Source organism: Tetrao urogallus (genome assembly GCF_951394365.1).
Source record: "Tetrao urogallus genome assembly, chromosome: 18".
In the NCBI taxonomy this organism is placed as follows: Eukaryota; Metazoa; Chordata; class Aves; order Galliformes; family Phasianidae; genus Tetrao; species Tetrao urogallus.
In genome coordinates, this window is record NC_136831.1 from 5,433,471 (window position 1) to 5,453,170 (window position 19,700).

The following is a 19,700-nucleotide window of genomic DNA, read 5'->3' on the forward strand; positions in this document are numbered from 1 at the left end:
GTTCCCGCTGGTGGTGGTGCTGGGGCTTTTCTTCGGGCTAGATCCAGACAAAAGCTTGGTCAGAGCTTGGTGGGCTTTTTTTCTTTTCTTCTTTTGATTTTGATTTTTGGTTTTTTTTTTTTTTTTTGTTAATTTCCTGGAGAGGATTTAGAAACTGTCCTAAATTCATTCCCTCATTCTTCTTTTTTTCGTTTGTTTGGTTTTTTTTTCCTCCACGTCTCACATTTCGTTGGAAAGATTATCTCTAGAGTTATATTTTCTATTAGATGTAAATATGTTATTTAAGAAGAAAATGCTTATATATATATCTATATATATATTTCAACTCTGAGTTGTTTTATTTAAATGGAGACAACAGTGACTGCTCAGTTGCTCTTAGAAAGGACAATAAAACTGAGAACCAACGGAGTCCACGCATCTGTTGCAGGAGCCGCTGTACATAACGATGTTCATAGCAAATTATGTTCTGATTTTTTTTTTTAATTATTATTTTTTTTTTAACTGTTATTTTCCATATGATGCTATGGATGGTGATGGGGGACGCGTTACTCCCCCCTTGGGGTCAGATGCCCCGGATTTCTTGATTGTGATATTAAGGTGTTGCTTGTACAATCAAGTGTGCTGTATCCAGAACTGTTGCCCTTGACGGCTGAAGTTGGCACTTGAATTGACAGTATTGCTGGGGAGGGGGGCGTTTCCAGATTTAAAAACAAATAGTGGCTGCAACATCGGGGCGGGGAAAAGCAGAAGTCCATAAAAAGCCTGAAACCGTTCTAGTGGAGCATTAACTTGAATTACCTTTCCTTGCGAAGGAAGAGGAGGTTTGCGTGTGAGGTTCTTGAGAGGGGAGATACTGAAATGCACTTTAATAGAATTGTCACAGCAGTTGTGGGAGATAGAACTGAGCTGAGAATCTGTTTTCATTTTGTCTGGTCGCTTGATTCTTTTTCCCCCACCCGCTTCCAAAAAAACAAAACAAAACAAAAAAGCCAACAACTCTGTTTACATTCCTGAAATGCCAGAGAGGTTTGGGAGGGTACCGTATGGCTGCCCATATTTAGATGCTTTATGCTGCTATAGAAAGCGGATTGTTGTGGGTTTTTTCCCCCCCCTTTCCCCACCACGTTTCACTTCAGGCAGTCGGAAGGCGCCCGGTGCAACGTTTTGTAATATCCACATCACTGACAAATCCCAGAGCCACCTTGATGCATTCAGAGACAATAAATATTTCCCTTTTCTTCTGCTGGTTAAACAATAGCCAAGGGGCTGAATCTTCCTGTGTGGAGCAGCTCCTGCTGACTCGGGGTGGCTTTCAGTGTTTGCATTTCCCTGCCCACCTCTCGTGGCTCCCGAGGGCTGTGCAGCCCCGCAGTGCCGTGGCAGTGGGGCTGGGCGGCTCTGACTGGGGAGCAGTTCTCCCCTCTGCTCCCGTTGCCCCCTCCGTTTGCTTTCCTCTGAACTCCATTGCAGCTGAACCCAGGTTTGGGGATGTCGGGGGGGCCGTTCTGTTGTATTTTTTTTTTAGTTGATGTAGAGCAGGTGTCCTCGTGTCCTCGCGCATTGATTTGAGCATCTCTGGCCGTTCGAAAGCACAAATCTGTCCGGCAGCCCCCGAGGGCCCGGGGTTGGGGGAAGATTGGCCTTTTCCATCCTTTCCTATTGGCCCGAGGAAGCTCTTCAACGCTTCCTGGTCTGGGGGCTGCACAGAAGCTGAAAGCACATGGGGCCCAGTGGGGAGATGGGGCTCGGCGAGGAGCCTCCCTTCAGCCCAATGGCAGAGCCACTCTCCGCCTGGCCGTGCCCCTCTGCCCTTCCATTTTTGGGACCGTTGCCTTTGTCAGATGACGTAGCGAGAGGATGCTGTATTGACTGTACAAAGGGAGCCGTGTCTGTGACTTCTTTTCTTCTTTTATTTTTTGTTGTCGTCGTCGTTTGTTTTGTTTCTTTGTTTTGTTTCGTTCCAAGGCATATTTTGTAAAATGGAGATTTTTTCACTCGGTTTGTGTGCTGGGATCGGTGCTGGGGCTCAGCAGCTGCGGGCTGGGATTGAGGATGGATGGAGCCTCCCTCCCTCCACCTGCAGAGGTGCTGAAGGCTGAGAAATGTGCGAAATGCCGGGGCAGGGCTCTGCCTCCCGCAGCCCCGTGTAACACGTATATAGAGCAAGCCGTACATGTGGGTGTATATGTGTGTATGTATATAGCGACGTATATACTGAGCGTGTGCGTGGGGGTGTGTGTGCGTGAATTATTTAAATCTAAGACTTGTATAAAAACAAACAAACAAAGATTTGGCTAAATCTCAGTCTCAGAAAAGTGAAGCTTAACTTACGTGTCTTCTGCCAGCCGTGAATGTCCGTATGAGACCTGCTTTTTATGTGAGTTTAAATATATACTTTGTAAATAGAAACGTGTCTTTCTCCCGTTTGTGGCCGGAGGTGAGCAGAGGAGGGAGCCGTGGGGGGGCAACGGAGCTGCGGGGCTCCGACGGGGCGGGCGGTGATGTGCGTGGCCGGGTGCGGCCGTGCTGGGCACGAAGGCTACGAGCGGGCAGCGGGGTCCGAGCCCGCACCGTTCCCGCAGAGCAGAACCGGGTGCGGGGAGAGCCGGGCGGCTGCGACGGGCGCGGATCGGCCCTCCGACGGCGCGGGATGCGGGCGGTGCGATGCGGGGCCGTGTCCGGACTGAGCCCGGCCTTTGTATTCAAATGTCCCCCGGCCGCGCAGCTGGGGGGGAAGCGAGAATTGGTTTTGGTGTTTTTTTTTTTTTGTTTTGTTTTTTTTTTCTTTAATTTTTTTTCTTTTTTAAAGCTGTGTCCTCATTAACCTCCTTTTTCTGCTCCGCTGGGTGAAAGGCGCAGACCCCCTTATTATCAGAGCTGTCAGCATCTTTGCGCGGAAAATGAGTGTCAAGTAGAAGCGGGAGAAAGGTTCGCACAATGGCGCCTTTCTCCCCCGGCCCAGCGGGGGGGACCCTTTCACACGGGCGCGGCGGGGCCCCGGGCCGGGGCGGTGCGAAGGGGGTGGGGACGATCCGCGGGGGGCGGGGGCGCGGCCGGAGGAGCCCCGGGGCACGGCCCGACGAACCCGGACGCCGCCCCGTAACCGGGCGCTGCCTCTCCGCCCCGACGGCGGCCCCTCGACGGCGAAGGCTGGGCGTGGGCAATGCCCGTCTCGGGGCTGCCTCGCCCCCCGCCCCGCCGCGGCGGCTGAGATGGAAGGATGGGGCCGGTGCTCGTCTGCGGCCGCGCAGCGCCCTCCGCAGGCAGCCCGTGCTCGGATCCAGCACGTGTGGGGCGCGGGTCGTGCTGAGCAGAAGCACCTGAGGGCTCCGGGTCTGGCACAGCTCCATCTCCATTCCCATCCCTATCTCTATCCCCATCCTTATTCCTATTCCCATCCCCATCCTTCTTCCTATTCCCATTCCCATTTCCATCCTCACCTCCATCCCTATCGCTTATTCCTATTCCTATCCCCATCCTCATCTCCATCCCCATCCTCAGCCGCCTCGCAGCAGAGCCCGGAGCGCCGCGCTCATTCCCCTGGTGGGCAGGAGCTTCTCGCGGGGAGGCGGTTTCACCTCCCCGTTCCCTTCAGCCCTGTGCCCCCCTCGCTCAGCGTGGAGTGCAGAAGCTCCGATCCCTCCCGCAGCCTTCGGCCGCCCCGCTCCGCCCCCCCCCCTCCCCCCCCCCCTTCCCGCCCCCCTCCCTCCCCCATTTCCGTACCCCCAGGGCAGGGCGGTGCTCGCAGAACGGAGAGCACAGCAGGCTGAAAAGTGACAATAAATAAAATAATAATAAAATACTAACCTGCCAAAAAAAAAAAAAAAAAAAAAAAGAGCAGTGGAAAAGTTATACTCGTTAAAACAAAAAGAACCAAAAGCTAAACTAAAAAGAACCCCCCACCCGACGTGCCACCTCCTGGTGTTTTCCTGGCAATAAATGACAAGGAGCCTAAAGATCCCGGGGTCTGAAGCAGCACCGGTCCCGGAGCACCAGGACAGGACACACATAGGAAACTGAGTGCCGTGGCACAGGGAGACCCGACTGCCTGGGGGGGAGGGGGGTTGTGACAGCCCCTGGGAGCCCCCACAGCGCCCAGCAAAGCCTCTGAGCATTCCCTGGGCGATTCCATCTCCAACTTTTGTTCTCAGTGTAGAAAAGCAAACAAGCAGTTGTAGCTGAAAGCAGTCAGAAGAGTCACACAGGAATGATTTGGCTCTCTCTTTAATTAAAACGTACAAATCGTGAGTTACAACAACAGTTTGTTTTCACCCATCCCTCAGCTTCTCTCAGTAAAACCCTTCTCTCCACCTCCGGAGCCCTTCGTGCTCAGATCAGAGTTCAGAGCAGATGGAATCCTCCAAAAGCATCCCCAACCCTCCGCCAACTCCATTTATTTTTTGGTACAAAATATATATATAAAAATATACTAAGCTTCTAAGGACGGCGGCTGCGTCAGCCTCTCCTTCCAGTCCAATGGAAAACAACAAGCATCCTTAACCAGATTATGCCCGGAGAAAATATCCATTCAATATACAAATACTGCAGGACTTTCCACGTCGGAAAGCCCTTAAGAAATGCCAAGTGACAAACCTTTAATTGCTTGTTTGACGTACAACTGAACACTCAAACCCATAGCAGCAAACTCCAAATAAAAAATAGGAAGGTAGACCTTGAATACTAATGGCACTGAGTGGTGAACGTGGCTCCGTCCACCAAAGCTGCGCTCGGTCCCACGAGACCCCCATGGGAAGCAGCCTCCAGCACGGACCTTCTGCTCAGACACACGTGAGGTCAGGAGAGAAATGGCAACGGGGGGGGATGAGATGAAGACAAAACTCTAGATGATAATTTTCACCGTCCTTACACCTTTGGAATTGAACCGGCTGGTGAGCAGAAAGGCACAAGAGCAAAAGCAGGGATGGCAGAGACCTGCTGCCACCGAGGGGACACGGGGACGGTGGGGACGGCAGCCCCATGCCCCAGGGAGGAGCATCCCCATGGGCTTCCCCCTGTGAGCAGCCATGACACGGCGTCACGGCTCGACCGGGTGTCCCCCCCTGGTGTCACAGCTGTCCCCAGGACCCTGGCGCCACCCAGCTTTGCATAGGCACAAACCTGTTGTAGGAGTGGTGTCACAGACACAGAAGTAAGGACGGTTGCAAAAAGGCACATGGTCGTTCAGTTTGGATTTGCAAAGGCCAAATAGCAAACATTTGGTGTGTGGGGCAGGGAGCCCCAGGTGTTACAGGGATACAGGTGCTGGCATCTCCTTGCAGTGCCATCTGCAGCAATGCCAGATGCCAGCCCTGCGAGCACAGCGGAGCCTCAGAAGCATTTCCCATGGGCGTACCCACAGTACCTGGCAGGCTGCAGGCTTTGTGCCATCTCCAGAGCAGGAGTTTGGCATTAACAGAACGAAAATGACCCCAAACGCTATTAAACTCTGCCTGAACTACTGCTGTTAATTTTGGCTCGTAACAATAATCTATAGCAGGGAAAAAGACCTCACTCACTAGGAAAGCCATTATTGGTTGTGATTACAAGCCCAAGGGGCTGACACAGGATGGGAGGTGGCCGTGGGATGCCACCAGCTCCCCTGCTGCCCTTCCTATGCCAGGCAGTGTGGGCACCTCACAGCCTGGGAAACACAGGGCTGATGGGCACTGCCCAGCTCGGTCCCTGCGAGCTGCTGAGCACGTGGTGCCAGGACAAGGAGTGGTTTGGGGGCTGTGCAGTGCACCAGCCAGACCTGATGCCTGTTCATCTACATTTCGTTTGTGCCCCTCCCTCTAAAGAAAAGATTTTCCCTTATGAAGAAATGTAAACAGTTTTTCCTTCTCCGCTAGAAACCACAACAGAGATGTCGCGGCCTTCACTGTCATTGGAACTGACCTGGCCCAGGGGGGTGGCTGGGCTTCCCGTACCCTGAAAAACCCCCATCCTGCAGCCCCCGCAGCCCCGAGGTTCTGGGAGCTGTCTCGTTTGGATCATGGCTGCTCTGGTAGCTTGGGCTGCCCAGAAAAAGGAGAGCTGCTCTCTTCTCTCCCAAGCGTAAGCCTGGCATCTCCCCTCTGCCCCTCTCCCTGCTGCCAGAGCCCCGTGCCACACACTGGCATCTCAAGCCATAAAGCAATTGAACTTCATGTAGTGAAGCCTGGCTCAGAACTTGCCAGCTGTCACCTCCCAGTGCCTTTGCTCCTGTCTAATGGCACTGGCTCGGATGGACGGAGGAGGCAGGGAGGGCCCACCTCATCTGCTGGCACTTCTGTGCAGGTTTCACCACCTTTCCCGACCCTCTGCACACAGCTCCCAGTGGGTCCTGGGGGTGTGAGGGGCTGCAGGTCCGAGCTGGCACTGCCTGCAGTGGAGGGGCACGGGGCTGGTGGCAGGAGGTCATCGCGTGAGTCCCTGCCGTGGGGCAGTACCTAAAGAAATGAAAACCTAGTGGGAGAGCTGGGCAAGGGTAAGGGAAGCTGAAGGACGTCTCCCTCCTCTCCGGCTCCCCGGCTCAGTATTGCCGGACATTGAAGAACCCAACGCTGGTGGGGGATTCCTTGACCGTCACTGTGATCAGGTTTGCGGTGACATCCGTGACGAAGACGTGCTCGATCAGGCTGCGGGTGGGCTTCCAGTCCTGGCTGGTCTGGATGGAGACAGACATGTTCTGACCCACGCTGGGAAAGGAAGCCGAATCCCGATCCGAGTCCGAGCTGCTCTCGTCGCCTGTACTCATTTCGGACAGGGCGGCTGCTTTGCGGCTCTCGGGGGCCGCGTGCCCCTCCTGCCCACTGGCCGTGCCACCCTTGGCCACGTCCCTGTCACCAGCACCTGCCCTGCGTGCCTGCTTCTCACTCTTGCTGCCATCTCCCACATTGGCAGCGTTCAAGCCGGCACTGGTTCCGCCACCCTTGGACCCAGCAGGACCCAAACCCGCGGCTGCGGTGGTGCTTTTGGGCAGAGCGCTGCAGGCATGGCGAGGCGCGCTGCTCCCACTTGCTGCACTCTGCCCGTTTTTGACGCTCTGCAGGTTTAAAGCTTGGAGGTTCAGCTCCTGGCTGGATGCTTGCTGCCCCCCAGGAGCAGAGGAGCTTGTGGGCGTCTTGCTGCCATTGTGCAGCATTTGGGCTCCGGTGGTGAACCCCGATTTCTGATCCCCTCCGGTGCCGCTGCCAGGAACCTTGGTGGTCTTGGCTCCCTGCATGGACAGCCCCACCTCCCCAGCTCCTTTCTGGTTCCTCATTTTTAAGTCCAGCCCTAAGCCACTCTTGCTGGATGCCTGTGACTTCAGCGCCAGCCTTCCTAGCGGCGAGGTCTCGGCCGAGCTCTGGTTTTGAGACATCCTGTTCATGTAATGCACGATGGAGCTCTGCCAGCTGATGGCCCGGCTGGGGCTGCTGGAGCCGCTTTTCATCGCACTGGGGATGTTTTCTGCCGAGGATCCCCCGGAGCTGAGCCCAGCCAATGCACCCGGTGGCTCCTTCAGCCCAGCCAGCCCCGTGCCCTGTGTGCCGTGCTGCGGCTGCAGCTTGCCCAGCAGCTTGCTGCTGCCCCCCACCTCTTTCCGGGATGTCTTCAGCACCTTTGTCAGGTTCACGGTCCTTCGAGCTGCTTTCTGCTCTGGGGGCAGAGGTTTCCGCCCACGTTTCTTTCTGGAACTGTCCTTCATTTCTGGCTTTGCCACCAGGATCTGAGCTTTTTTCTGTGGCACCGGGTGGGTCTCTCTGCTGCGGGGACCTCTCTTTGCTTCCAGGTCACTTTCATCCTCTTCATCAGAGGAGGAGGAGGAGGAAGACGTAGAGGAAGAGGAGCTGCTCGACTTACTTTTCGAAGGCATCTCTGGTTCCTAAGAAGCAAATGGAGAGGGGCATGGAAAAAGTCACCGCAAATGATGGAATCACCACTGTGGGCACTGCAAACCACTCAGCACCGTCCAGCCAGGCACTGCAGACAAGCAGATTCTTTCCCTGTGCCATGAAACCAGGCTGACCTGCGGTGCTGGCGGGACACAGGGGCCAGGGAACACTCCCATCTCCTACACCTCACCGGATCAGTGATGAAGAGGAGTCCCCCTGCAGACACCCCAGCACTCACCACGTGTTTCCTGGGTCTGCCCCGTGGCCGCTTGCCTCTCTTGCGGTTCTGCACTTCTTTCTCATGTTCCCTGAAAGAAGGCACTGCTTAAAGACAGAGCTTGCACGACAAAACAACACACCACAAGCCCAGCCTGCTTCTGCCCTTTTTTTTTCTCATTAAAAAGCAGCTTTTCAGTGAAACACAAGCCCATTGGTGTGCACTGAGCTCCTCTATGTAATGCAATGTGAGAAAAAGAGAATTAGAAATGAAGAGAAGGGCTCTACAAATGGTGATCTCCCAGCAAGGGTGGCTGTCAAGACAATGGGATGCTTTGCTGCTCAGCAGAGCCCTGTGACATGGGCAGAGAGATGAAAAATCCCTGCATAAAACGTGGAGCTGAGCTGCATGGACTGCTGCAATGCATTTCCCAAAGTGCTCACAGAGCCATGTGCATGCATGCATCACCTTCCCAAGGGCTGCCATGGCATTTTGGTTCTGGAGGCACCTCCTAAAACCAGCACTGCTTTTTGTGGTGCTTTCCAAGAACTTTGTGCCCAACATGGCCCTGCACCGGGACCTGAGAACGTTCTGCACCCAGAGCTGTTCATCTTCATCCCTATTCCCTACAACAACACTGCCCCAGCAAGAAGTTTCCAGCACTCAGTGACACACCGCAGCGTGCCCCATCCTGAGCAGCAGCTTTTCCCATTCTTGCTTTTCCTGCTACAATGGGAACGGGCAAACGGAAGCATCCGAGCTGTCTGCAGAGCCCTTCCTTGCTGGTACGCTCAGAGCCGAGCTTCCCCTCTGCAGCAAGCAGCAGCCTGGCCCCCCTGCAGAGTGAAAGCAAACGCCTTCCCCTGTGCTCGTTTCACCTCTCCACCCTCAGCCCTACAGGCTGGGCACAAAGAGCACTGCTGATGTTCCTGTGCTGTGTGGTGTTCCTCCATTTAAAAAGGGCAGCGCCGAGCTGCAGCGCGTGCTGCTAATCGAACAGCGCGCTGCCTGGGATTTAACCGGCAGCTTCCTTCCGTGAAGGGAAAAAAAAAAAAAGAAAAAAAAGGATGCAGAAATGAGCTGTAATTAAATCCTATCATAAACTTTAATGATTTTTTATTAATACGGAGCCAAAATATTTGGCAGCGCTGCGTTCCTTGCAGCCAGCTGGCTATTCTCTAGCCCCAAGCCTGACGCCCGCTGTATAATAGCTGCAGAACAATTGCAGCTCGGCTCAGCGGAGCAGCCCCGGCTCTGGCAGAGGACACCATTTTCTCCCACCCATCAATTCCTCACTCCTCACAGAGCTGTGCCCTCCGTAAACACACACCGGTGCCTTTCTCACCGCTCTGCAACCCGGGCACACAGCCACCCCCCGGCACAGCCCCGCTGTGGGATGGGAGCACGAGCTCTGCCGGGCGCTGCCGTGCGCCCATTGTGCAGCAGGAGCACAAACATATTGTGCACAGGGCCATAAATCCTCCGTGTTTACCCAGCCCTGGGAGAGGCGTCCTAGGTGGACCTGAACGGTAATTTCAGGAGATGAACAAAAGGGCCGGGCTACAAAAAGGCACGGGAAGCTTCAGGCTGTTGTTTCCACAACTTCCACCGCACGCGTGGCCAATTAGAAGTTAATTGACTTTATCGTTTGTTAAGAAATATTTATAGTTTGCTCACTTCTTTTGGAAAGCGAGGAGGAGCCTTGGATCAAGGATGTTCTCCTCGGGTTCCCAGCTGTTGTGCCTGGAACAGAAGATGCGCACTGGGAGAGAGTGGGAGACCGATGCTCCCCCCCCCCCCGCACCCCCAGTACCGGCCGGGCCCGGGGAGTTCATCTGAGGACAACCGGGTCGTGGGGCAGCACTGCGATGGGGACCCGACGCCCACGGCGGCAGCGCTGGGGTGGGGACGGCCGGGGAGGAGACGGCCGTGGACGGAGGGGGAAGGGATGGCCGGGGACGGGGATGGCCGCGGATGGACGAAGGTGGCCGGGAGGCGGGGAGCCGAGGACGGAATGGGGATGGCTGGGGAAGGGACGGCCGGGCGGGGAGCATCGCGGCAGCGGCGGCGCGGAGCCCCCAGCCCGCGGCAGAGGCCCGGGCCGGGCAGGCCGGGGGCAGCCACGCCGCCGCACCGCGAGGCGATCCCCGCGCAGCGCGGGCAGCCCCGGTCGCCCGGCGGGAGGGGACGCGCGATCGGTGCTTGTGCTCGGAGGGGCGGGAGGGGAAGGGGGGGGCGGCCCGGCGGGAGGGGGGAGCAGCCCCACGCGGCGACGGGGAGGGCCGGGCAGCGTTATTTGTAAACAAAAGGAGCGGCGCGGCCCGAACAAAAGCGGCCGGGCGGCGGCACCCCGCGCCCCGCGCGCTCGCCCCGCTCACTTGGAGGACCAGCCCCGCCACTTGACCAGGTACTCCAGCTTGCCCTGCGGAGAGAGGCGGAGAGACGCGCGTTAGCGGCGGGAGCGGCGGCGGCGCCGGCGGCGCCGGGAAGCGGGGGGGGCCCACCTTGCGGAGCCGCTTGCTGAGGATGCACTCGGCGGCGAAGACCTGCTCTCCCACGCTGCTCAGCTCCTCCATGGCGCCGGCCGGCCCCGCTCCGGCCCCGCACACACACACGCACACACACACACACGCACGCACACACACACACACACACACACACACACACAAGGGGAGCCCCCGGGCGCGCCCCCGACGGCGGCCGCGCGCGCCCCCGCCCCCCCCCATCCCCGCGCGCCCCCCGGCACAATGCAGCGCGCGCGCCCCCATGGGGGGGGGGAGGAAGGCAAAGGGAGATGAGGGGGGGCTCCCCAAATTCCCCGCCGGCCAATGGAGAGCGGGGGGCGGGGCGAGCCGGCGGGGGGTGGGGGGAGGCATTGTCTGCGCGACCCCTCCCCTTCCTGCAGCGCGGGGACAATGGGGCGGTTCCGGCTCGGCCCGGCACCGGGAGCGGGCGCTGGGCTTTGTTCCGATGGGCGCGGGGCCGGGGGGCGGCGCGGGGCTGGGGGGAGATGCCGCGGCGTCCCCGCACACGCCTGGGGTTGGCGAGAGCCGGACCGACCCCGCGGTCCCGTATCGCCTCTCGGAGCATCCGGAGAGGGGGGGGGAACCCACCGGGCCGGAGGCGTTCCGCACACGCCCGGCCCCGCGGTGAACCGGAGTTGTGTTGTTGCCATCGGTTCTGGCTCTGAACGGTTCATTGCGGGGGGAGCGAATCGCGTTTCACCGGGGGGTGGCAGCCCGGCAGCGCCCGGCGCGGCTTCGTTCCCCGCGACTGAGCGACGCGGGGCAGCGCGGGGGGCGTGGAGCAGCGGCACACGGTGCGTTGCGGGCATGGGAGGAGATGAGTCAGCACCGCGCGGATTTCGCAGCCGCGGGCCCGGAGCCTGCGGGTAATAACCGTGCGGGAGAGCCACGGGGCGAGGAACCTCCGCAGCCCGACCGCTTCGGGTTGAGCGGGCCATGGCGCGTCCCGCCCGCCCGCAACCCGGGCCGCCCGTGTCGGGTAAGCGATACCGGCGTCAGAATCCCTTCTGCGCGCACCTCCGGGCCCGGCGTGCCGCTGCATGGAGGGAGGGGACGGAGCTGCCGGGAGGTCGGGGCGCTGCGTCCCCACCAGGTGCTCAGCCGACGTCGGGTGGTGTCACAGCTGATTGTTTTCTTTTGGCTGTTGATGTTCGCTGACAAGAAGAATGGTTAGAAGCGTTTATTTATTTTTATTTTTTTCAGCCGAAAGTGATGTAGAAATATAAGAGCCAGCACCGCACCTTTTAATTTTTTTAAGTTAATTTTGCTTTTCGTCGGCTCTGGTCTTTGTGTGCAGTCAAAGGAAAAAACGACCATGTGAGAGTTTCCATCCTGCACACTTTGGCGTTGATGCTGCTTTGTGTTGGCACTGGGCAGGGATGTGCAGGGCCTGAACTGCCTGTCAAGGAGCACCGAGGGAACGATAAGCCTGAGGAAATAAGAACGCCGAGGAAATCAGCCCGTGTTCCTGCAGCGCTGGGTGGGCTCTCTCCTGAGGGTTGGCTCATCTCAGTGTCGGTGCTGTTGAGCTCCTCTGCAGGATGCAAAAATGCGATAATGGGTTTCTTCCTTCGCAGAGCGCCGAGGGAGAGGCTGGGTTGGGTGTTGGTGCTTTGTCTGCCTGAGCTTGGGAGAAGCTGAGGCAGGGAGGTGGCAGCAGAGCTCTGGGTCTGCATGGGGGCTGAGCGTGTGCCGTGTTTGCAGTGCTGTGTCCGATGAGCTGTTGTTCCTGTGTGACCCTCCTGACCAACGCCATCCCTTTGTTTCCACAACCCACATTCCTGGAATGCTGTGCATCCCAGCACACCGTGTGTGTCCCACACCGACTGAACTGAGCTCCCGTTGCCATCAGTGGGGAAAACTTCTGTGTTGCTCCACTGTCGCTTTGCTGAGCTAGAGACCTTTGGGTGCCATCCTCACAGCTGGGAGCTGCGTGGTCTGCATTGCAGTGCACCCCTCTGGCACTGCGGGTCACCCCATAGTGATCCCAACCCTGTGTGGGGATTTGCTCCCTCGGCATTCCCTGTCTCGGTGGTGGCTGGTGTGGTGTGCCAGCTTCCTCAGCTCAGTCCCAGGTTTCCTGTTATTGGATGGCTTTAAGCTCCAGAGATGGAGCTGTGTGGTCAAATGACAAATCTCACCACGTGTGCCTGATGGGATCAGGACAGTGAGAACCAGAGCACCTTAAAAAAAAAAAAGAGATGCAGAGCCATGACCTGACCTGGTGGAATATAATTTTATAGCTCTTCCCAAATATGTCAGGCATGCCATGCGTGGGGGGGCCGTGGTGGTTAATGGGGCTGTGCTGTGCTCAGGAGAGGGAGGAGCATCTGCACCCACAGAGCAGAACCTTGGGGTGAGGTTGGTGGGGTGGATTACAGGATGCTGCAGTGGGCTTCAGAAGAGTGTGGGTGTTTCTGGACAGCAAGTTGGGTTTTCACAGAGGTGAAGCAGCGTGGCGTTTTGCTTTCTTGCTCGCCAGCCCATAGGAACACACTGCAGCATCCGGAAGCTGAAGGTGCAGTTACATTCCCATCGGTAAAATATGGAATAATTCAGCTTGGCTTTCCTTCCACCAGCAGTGTGAGGTCGTTCCCACAGCCCACAGCTCTGTCACCTGCATGGAGGTGGGCAGCCACGACGTCATGCATGACGTGGGGGTGTGCCAAGGGCACAAAACTCCCCTGGCTTCAAAGAGTCAGGCTGGGGAGGGGGAGAGGTGTGTGCCACTGTGGCCATATTTGCTGTGGGCAAATGCTGGTTTTCCTAAAGCATCGGTGAATGGAGGCATGGAGGTCTGCATAGCATCAGGCTGAGCACAGATGGGGATGGAACCGTGCAGCTGTGTGACATGGAACAGCAGAGAGCTTCTGCTGCTGGGTCCTGTGGTGGGGTGTGGGGGCAATAGGGGTGCGGGCCGTCCCCCAGAGCAGTAGTTTTCCTGCAAACCGTGTGTGCCAAAAGAACATAAATGTATGTATGTCGATGTTTGTTGTTATGTTACCATCTTGGAGCAGTTTGGACCCCTGGGTAGCAAGCATCTTTCTAGTACGGGAAAAAGAAAGGGGAGCAAATGGTGTGGAAATGCATAGCAAATTGGGATGCAATGCACAACAGGCCTCTCCCTGCTGCGTGACCCTCAGCCCTGGGGAGGGGGGGGGGTGGTGGGGAATGAATTACGTGGGGATGGAAGGGGGAGGCACAGCGCAGGGCTTAGCGGCTTCAGGCGGGGGTTTGGCTGTTGGCCGGGGTTGAAATGTCGCGCGGTGAATGCGTGCGAGGTGTGAGATGCGAAGGGAAGGGCTGGGAAGGACGCAAAGACAACCTCTGCGACGGCTTCGGGTTATGGAGTTTGCATAAGGAGAAGCCGGGCTGGGAATTGTGCCGTGTTCGGGCAGCACCTGGGCGCAGCTCCCCCCACACCCCCATCACCTCCGGGTCTCTCACAGCTCCTCCGGCACTGCGGGAACGGAGCGGGGCTGTGCGGGGCTGTGCGGGGCTGTGCTACCGGCAGCTGAGCACGGCGCGGGGGCCACCGCCCGCCGGCACTCGGAACTGCACCGGGACGCGCACCGGGCGCAGCGCATCGCTCCGCGTCGTTCGGCCTCCCGCTCCCCTCCTTCATTCGCGGCCCGGGGGGTGGGGAAGGAGCGAGCCTTGCTCCTGCTGGCTCCGAGCTCGGGGCTGGGTGTCTTCTGATGCAAATACGCAAATTCGACGCTTCCTTCGTTTTTCACCCCTGTTCGAAGTCGAAACAGCGACTCGGGGCTGCGGCAGCGCTGCGCTCACTGGGGCGGCACCGCGCTCAGCCTCCAGCCTGGAGGGCTTTCTGCTGGACATCGCCCTGTGCAGAGTTCACAGCTGAGGCAAACCCCAGCCTTAGGTAAGAGGTCGGATCAGGAAGGCTCCCACTGTGCTCTGCACTGTGGCCACATGGGGACCCTTGGCACCGCTGTGCCTCTTTTGGCTGTCAGCTCCATGGGGTCACTGGGATCAGCAGTGTCGCCTCAGCCCTGGCTGCCTCTGCCCAGGGTGGAAAGCCCCAAGGTCACAGCAGGATTACTTTCAAAGTTACTGTATTGATATTATTTTAAGTAATATTTGCAGTGCCGGCCCATGTGGCTCCCCTTGCAGAGCCTCCCCATTGTTTGCCTAATGGACTGTTTGCTCTGCATGCTGCCGGTCTGACCCCCACCCCCAATATGGTTTCAAGCCAAACATTTTCTTCCTGTTTTTTTTTTTTTTTTTTCTGAGTAAAGCGTGCGTCTCTTGTTTCATCTTATTGGGTGAAACCAACGCAGGGAAGGCAGCTTGAGCAAATCTCTATGGCAACAGATGTTTATCGAGCCCCTGAGATGAGGCACAGAGTTGGGGAGAGGCACTTCAGCATCTGGGACGGGGTCGGGGCAGCTGCTATGCTGATGCCCCAGGCAGAAGGGCAGCGCCAAGGACCCTGAGATTGCAGAGCTGTGCTGCTCCCTGAGCCCCTGGGAGAGATCCTGGGCTGCTTCCTGCAGAGGATAAAAGTTTGGCCTTGTATAATGGCCCCATGCACCCATGGCACATCAGCCCTGTGCAGAGCAGCACCAGGCAGGGCTGACCCAGGTGGGCACAGAGTCTGCGTGGTCCTGGACTTGTGAACCACAGACCCTGGGTGTTTGCTGTGATCTGGTGTGTCCTGACTCTGTCTCTCCAAATAACATCAAGGATTAAAGCTTGGTGTATTTTTCTCCCAGAGCTTCCAAGAGCAGCATCTACAGCCCAGGGTGAGAGCTGTTGGTAGGCAAAACTTTGTGGGTATGGCTCTGCAGGACTGCAGCCAGAGCCTCTCCCGTGTGCTGTGGGTTTTGAGCTTGGGGTACCTGGGTTCTGTTTGCCCATTTTTTTACTATAAGCCATAAAGCCAGAAAGTTTGGTTAGACAAATATCTGCAGCTCACAGAGGCTGCAGGGCAGGGGGACAAGTAAACAGGAGGACTGGTGGTGGTACTGCTGCTCTGTGCAGCAAGTTGAGGACCTGTGCACTTCAGAAACCTGTGCTCTGCAGAATGCAGCTGGTGGGCAGTGCCCAAAGGAAGGAAGAGCAAACAGAGCACGTGCCTAAAGAAGGCAGCACCTGCACAGAGCTTTCTGGCCGTACAGTAATTACCTCTGGTAGGGGTTAGTATGCTCCTCCCCAGCAGCTCAAGATGAGAGCGATTCCCAGCATCACTGGCAGCTTTGTTGCAGCAAGGAGAGGAGCGCTGGAACCTGCAACGCCGAAAGTGCAGCATTACCCTGGTGGCGGGTGGCTGAGCTCAATCAGGGTCTGGTGCAGAGAGCAGCCACCAGGCGGGAGGTGGCCGCGTAACCTCCTGTTCCTGACCTCTACCGGCAGCATAAAGCCTTGCTTTTGGTTTCTGGGCCACTTGTAGGCATTTAGAAGGAAATGTAGAAGGGCAGACTTGCTGCGGGGAAGCGGGGCTGTGCGGGGAAGCGAAGCGCGGGGCGCTCCTGCCGGGGTGCCGCGGGAGGCGCCGCTAGGTGGCGCTGTCCGTGCGGCAATGCGGGGCTCGGGGCGGCCGCGCCGTCGGGGCTCGATGGGACGCGGGGGACTCACGCAGCATCGACCTCGTGGCGTCCAGAGAACCGTCGTGAGGTTCCGGCGCGATGCCCAACAGCTCGCAGAGCAGAGCGTAGACGTTGACGCTTTCGAACGGCTCCGCTATGAGCCCCTGCTTGAAGGCCGGCCCCACGGCGCGGAAGATGGTTTTCATGTTCATGGCTTCATTGTCAAAGCCGTGCTCTCCCGTGTTGAACTGCACCTTGTATCTCTGGAAGGCAGACAGATGTGAGTGTCCCAGCTCTTCAGCCCCCTGGAGCGTGGCCTCATGGAGGCAGTGTGCCTGCTCCCTCCCTCCAGGTCCCCGTGTTCTGCAGTCTCAGGGTATAACCACCTGTCTGTGGGGAGATGGGTCAAAATGAAGGCATAAAGCCAGGTAGGTTCTGATGGGCTGTGAAGAGGAGAGGAAGAAAGAGACAGATCCAAGAAAGGCAGTAAAGTGCGTGCACATGCATCTTACCCCATGGATCACATATCCTGGATCACTGTACATCAAGAGCGGGGTGATCCGGGGATGGTTGGCGTAGTGGAATCTCTTTGGAAACTCTTCTTTTTTGTACACGTGTAACTTTGGGTGGGCATTTTTCAGGACTGAATACACGTGCTCTAATTTCCCTTCTTTTGGTATCAGCAGCCCGTTGGGTCCGTAATCTAAGAGTTCAAACTGGATGTCACTGAATGTGAAGTTCTCGACATTCCGGAGGTGGATCTCGTCGCTCTTTATGACCGTCTCCATGCCGTGGTCAGATGTGATGATGAGGTTGAGGTTTGATTCCAAGCCGCTTTCTCTGATCCTCTGCCTTAAGTAGCCGATGGTTTGGTCCACCTGGCTGACCATGTTTCTCCTCTGCGTGGATTCGGGGCCGTATTTGTGTCCTGTTGAGTCTGGCTCACCGAAGTAGAGAGTGATGAAGTCGAGGTTGTTCACTGTGAACCATTCCATGGCAGTGTCAATGTTCTGTCTCCAAATGGTTTCGTTGCTGTAGTTGAACAGGGGAGGCTCCACCAGCTTCAGGCTCACTTCTTCTCCTTGATATTTTGCTTTTGTCCCAGGGAAATGGATGGAGCCTGTCTTTAAACCCTGTTAGTGAAGATGTTATGTGAACTCAGCTGAACTCACTCTGCCTCACTCAGTACTACTCAGTCAGTACAACTGCTGCCCATGGATGTGGTTGATTCACTCAGCCCCTTGATGTCTACCTCTGCCTCTAACAAAGTTTTCTTGCTCACCACCCGTTAAGAGTGATTGACTGTAAGCCCTGCCCTTCCCTCTCTGCTGGTTCTCTCATGACGTTAGCAACGCTAGTGATAACTTCAGACACACTGACCTGTTTGTACCATGCTAGCATTAAGGTGTGCTTTACTGCAGTCACGCAAGCACTCACCCTGAAGTCAACGGGTCCAATCTGGCAGGTACACATAGCAGAGGTTTGTGTCTGGGGCAAGGTCTCATGTCCTGCCTTAAAGCCAGATCCAAAGCCTTTCTGCAGCCCTCGGTGAGGGGGGAGCAGCCCCCTGCACAGCCCCCCTGGGTGAGGCTGAGGAGATGAGGCCAGTGCACTGCAGAGCGTGGGGGCTCAGTCTGCTCCCTAAAGAGCTGGCTGGGCTCTTCTTAATGAGGGAGTAGATCACTTCTTTTATTAACATCTTAATAAAGCCGAAACGCACCTTTAATTTTTCTCTATTTTTAACAGGACGATCACAGTTATACCTGCCGCTGCCTGGGGATTTAATTTTCTTTTTGCTGCTGTAATTAGCCCTGTCGCTTGCAGCAAGGAAGTCAGCTGCTGGCCACTAGAGATCGTGGCTCGCCCGTTGCCTGGAGCGCACAGCCGCAGAGCAGCAGCCCCACTTGCCTGCCTCTGTGCCGTGATCCAGATGGGCAGGCTGCCGTTGTCCCACCAGCTGTCGATGCCCTGCGTGGTGTAGTAGGGCAGCTTCACCCCAGTGCTGGTGTTGAACCACATGTTGTGGACGACGCCATGATTCTCCAGGTATTTCCCTGCCAGAAGAGACGGACGGGGTGAGGGCGAGCGGGGCTCGGCGAGCAGTGGGGCTCCCCAGCTATTGGGAGCATCCCAGGACCCGCTGTGGGGCTCTCATCCCTCCTGCAGTGCTTCCTGCCCTTTCCACCCCATTTAGGGTTCACCCTTCTGCCATGTTGAACCCATCTCTTGGCTCTTTCGCTTTCTGTTGTTGTTCACAACGGACGAGGTCAGCAGAAAGCACAAATCCCTGCTGCAAGTGGAAGGCCGGCCCTCTGTGCTGTTCCATTTCATGCTACTTCTGTTATCCTGCTTCTCAAGGCTGCGCAGTTCCTTCTGCGTGACGTCCCAGCCCTCCTTTGTATCGACATCCCTCCCTTGCCTTTCCTCATCAGCAGCTTTCATTAGCATGCACCACTCTTTTATGCCAAGGTTATTAATGAAAATCTTAAATAAGATTGGCTCTGGCATTGATTCTGCAGGAATTCCCCTGCTGCCCTCCCTGCTGCTCGGCGCTCCTTTCAGCACTACCTGCTGTTGCCTTCCCACAGCCGGTTACTTACCCACATTAGAGATTTCATACTAATCTTCATCTTCTCCATCTTAACTAATGATTTCCCACGAGGCACCGTATCAAATACATTGCTGAAGTCCGGGAAGATGAGATGTGCTGCATCTCCCTTGTCTAAAAAATCATTTCCCTTATCAAAGCAGGCTGTCGGCTGAGTCTGATGCCATTTACCTCCGATGAGCACAGGTTCAGTTCTACCTCAACGCACCTCAACTCTTTTCTCCCCAGCACGTATGTGCTAAAGCTCAGGGCGCCTTCAAGGCCGGTCCGTGGGCCGCCTGCTTGGCTCAGTAACTTTTCCTACACCCAACCCCTCGTTTGCCCTTTCCCATTCTGCAGGTCGGTGGCACTCACCGGTCAGCAGTGTGAAGTGGCACGGGCTGGTGAGGGTGATGAAGGCGGGGGTCATGTACCGTGCCTTCACCCCCTCTGCAGCCATGGCATCCAGGTTGGGGGTGTCCACGTCCTGGTCGTAGTCCCACCGAAAGCCATCGAAGGACACCAGGAGGACTTTGTCACGGCCAGATGCGTGTGGCACAGGGCTGCCTTTTGCTACAGGGAGGGCAGCAAACAGCAGCACCAGGGAAGCAAACATCATCTTGCCCTTGAGGAGAGGTAGTACAGACATCCGGAGCTGGTGTTAATATATGCAGGAGGGGACTAAGTTCAGCTCTTATCTAATCTTGCAATAGCTGATCGGGTGCAGGGCTTCAGCCAGGACTTCGTATCAGAAGGAGCCTCTTTGTTTTTGTCCGGCTGGAGTGGATTAGCTGGGACTTCTTCCCCCCTCCAACACCACATCTGTGCCTCCATCCGCGGTGCCTCGTGGCTGTGATGTGAGGTTCTTCCTGTGGCTGAAGCATGAATGAGTTTTCTGCCACAAGCAGAACGAGGTGATGGGACGTGCTGGAACAGCCCAAAGGATGCTGTCACCACGTTTGGCAG

At 56.8% G+C, this 19,700-nt stretch overlaps 2 protein-coding genes across 2 annotated transcripts; both read right to left on the reverse strand.

The window, feature by feature from the left end:
* Window positions 1-6,511: 6,511 nt before the first annotated feature.
* Window positions 6,512-10,664, reverse strand: CBX2 (chromobox 2; the record flags this gene model as incomplete). Its single annotated transcript, XM_079544491.1, has 5 exons — window positions 10,578-10,664; window positions 10,452-10,495; window positions 9,751-9,816; window positions 8,095-8,164; window positions 6,512-7,846 (listed from the first exon to the last, which is right to left on the reverse strand). Exons 1-5 carry the CDS (start codon window positions 10,647-10,649, stop codon window positions 6,512-6,514), a joined length of 1,587 nt encoding a protein of 528 aa, XP_079400617.1. The 5' UTR covers window positions 10,650-10,664.
* A 5,094-nt stretch (window positions 10,665-15,758) lies between these two features.
* On the reverse strand, window positions 15,759-19,353 carry ENPP7 (ectonucleotide pyrophosphatase/phosphodiesterase 7; the record flags this gene model as incomplete). Its single annotated transcript, XM_079544299.1, has 5 exons — window positions 15,759-15,847; window positions 16,197-16,410; window positions 16,660-17,280; window positions 18,056-18,201; window positions 19,110-19,353. The coding sequence occupies 5 exons, from the start codon at window positions 19,351-19,353 to the stop codon at window positions 15,759-15,761; spliced, it is 1,314 nt and encodes a 437-aa protein (XP_079400425.1).
* Between the last annotated feature and the right edge of the window lie 347 nt (window positions 19,354-19,700).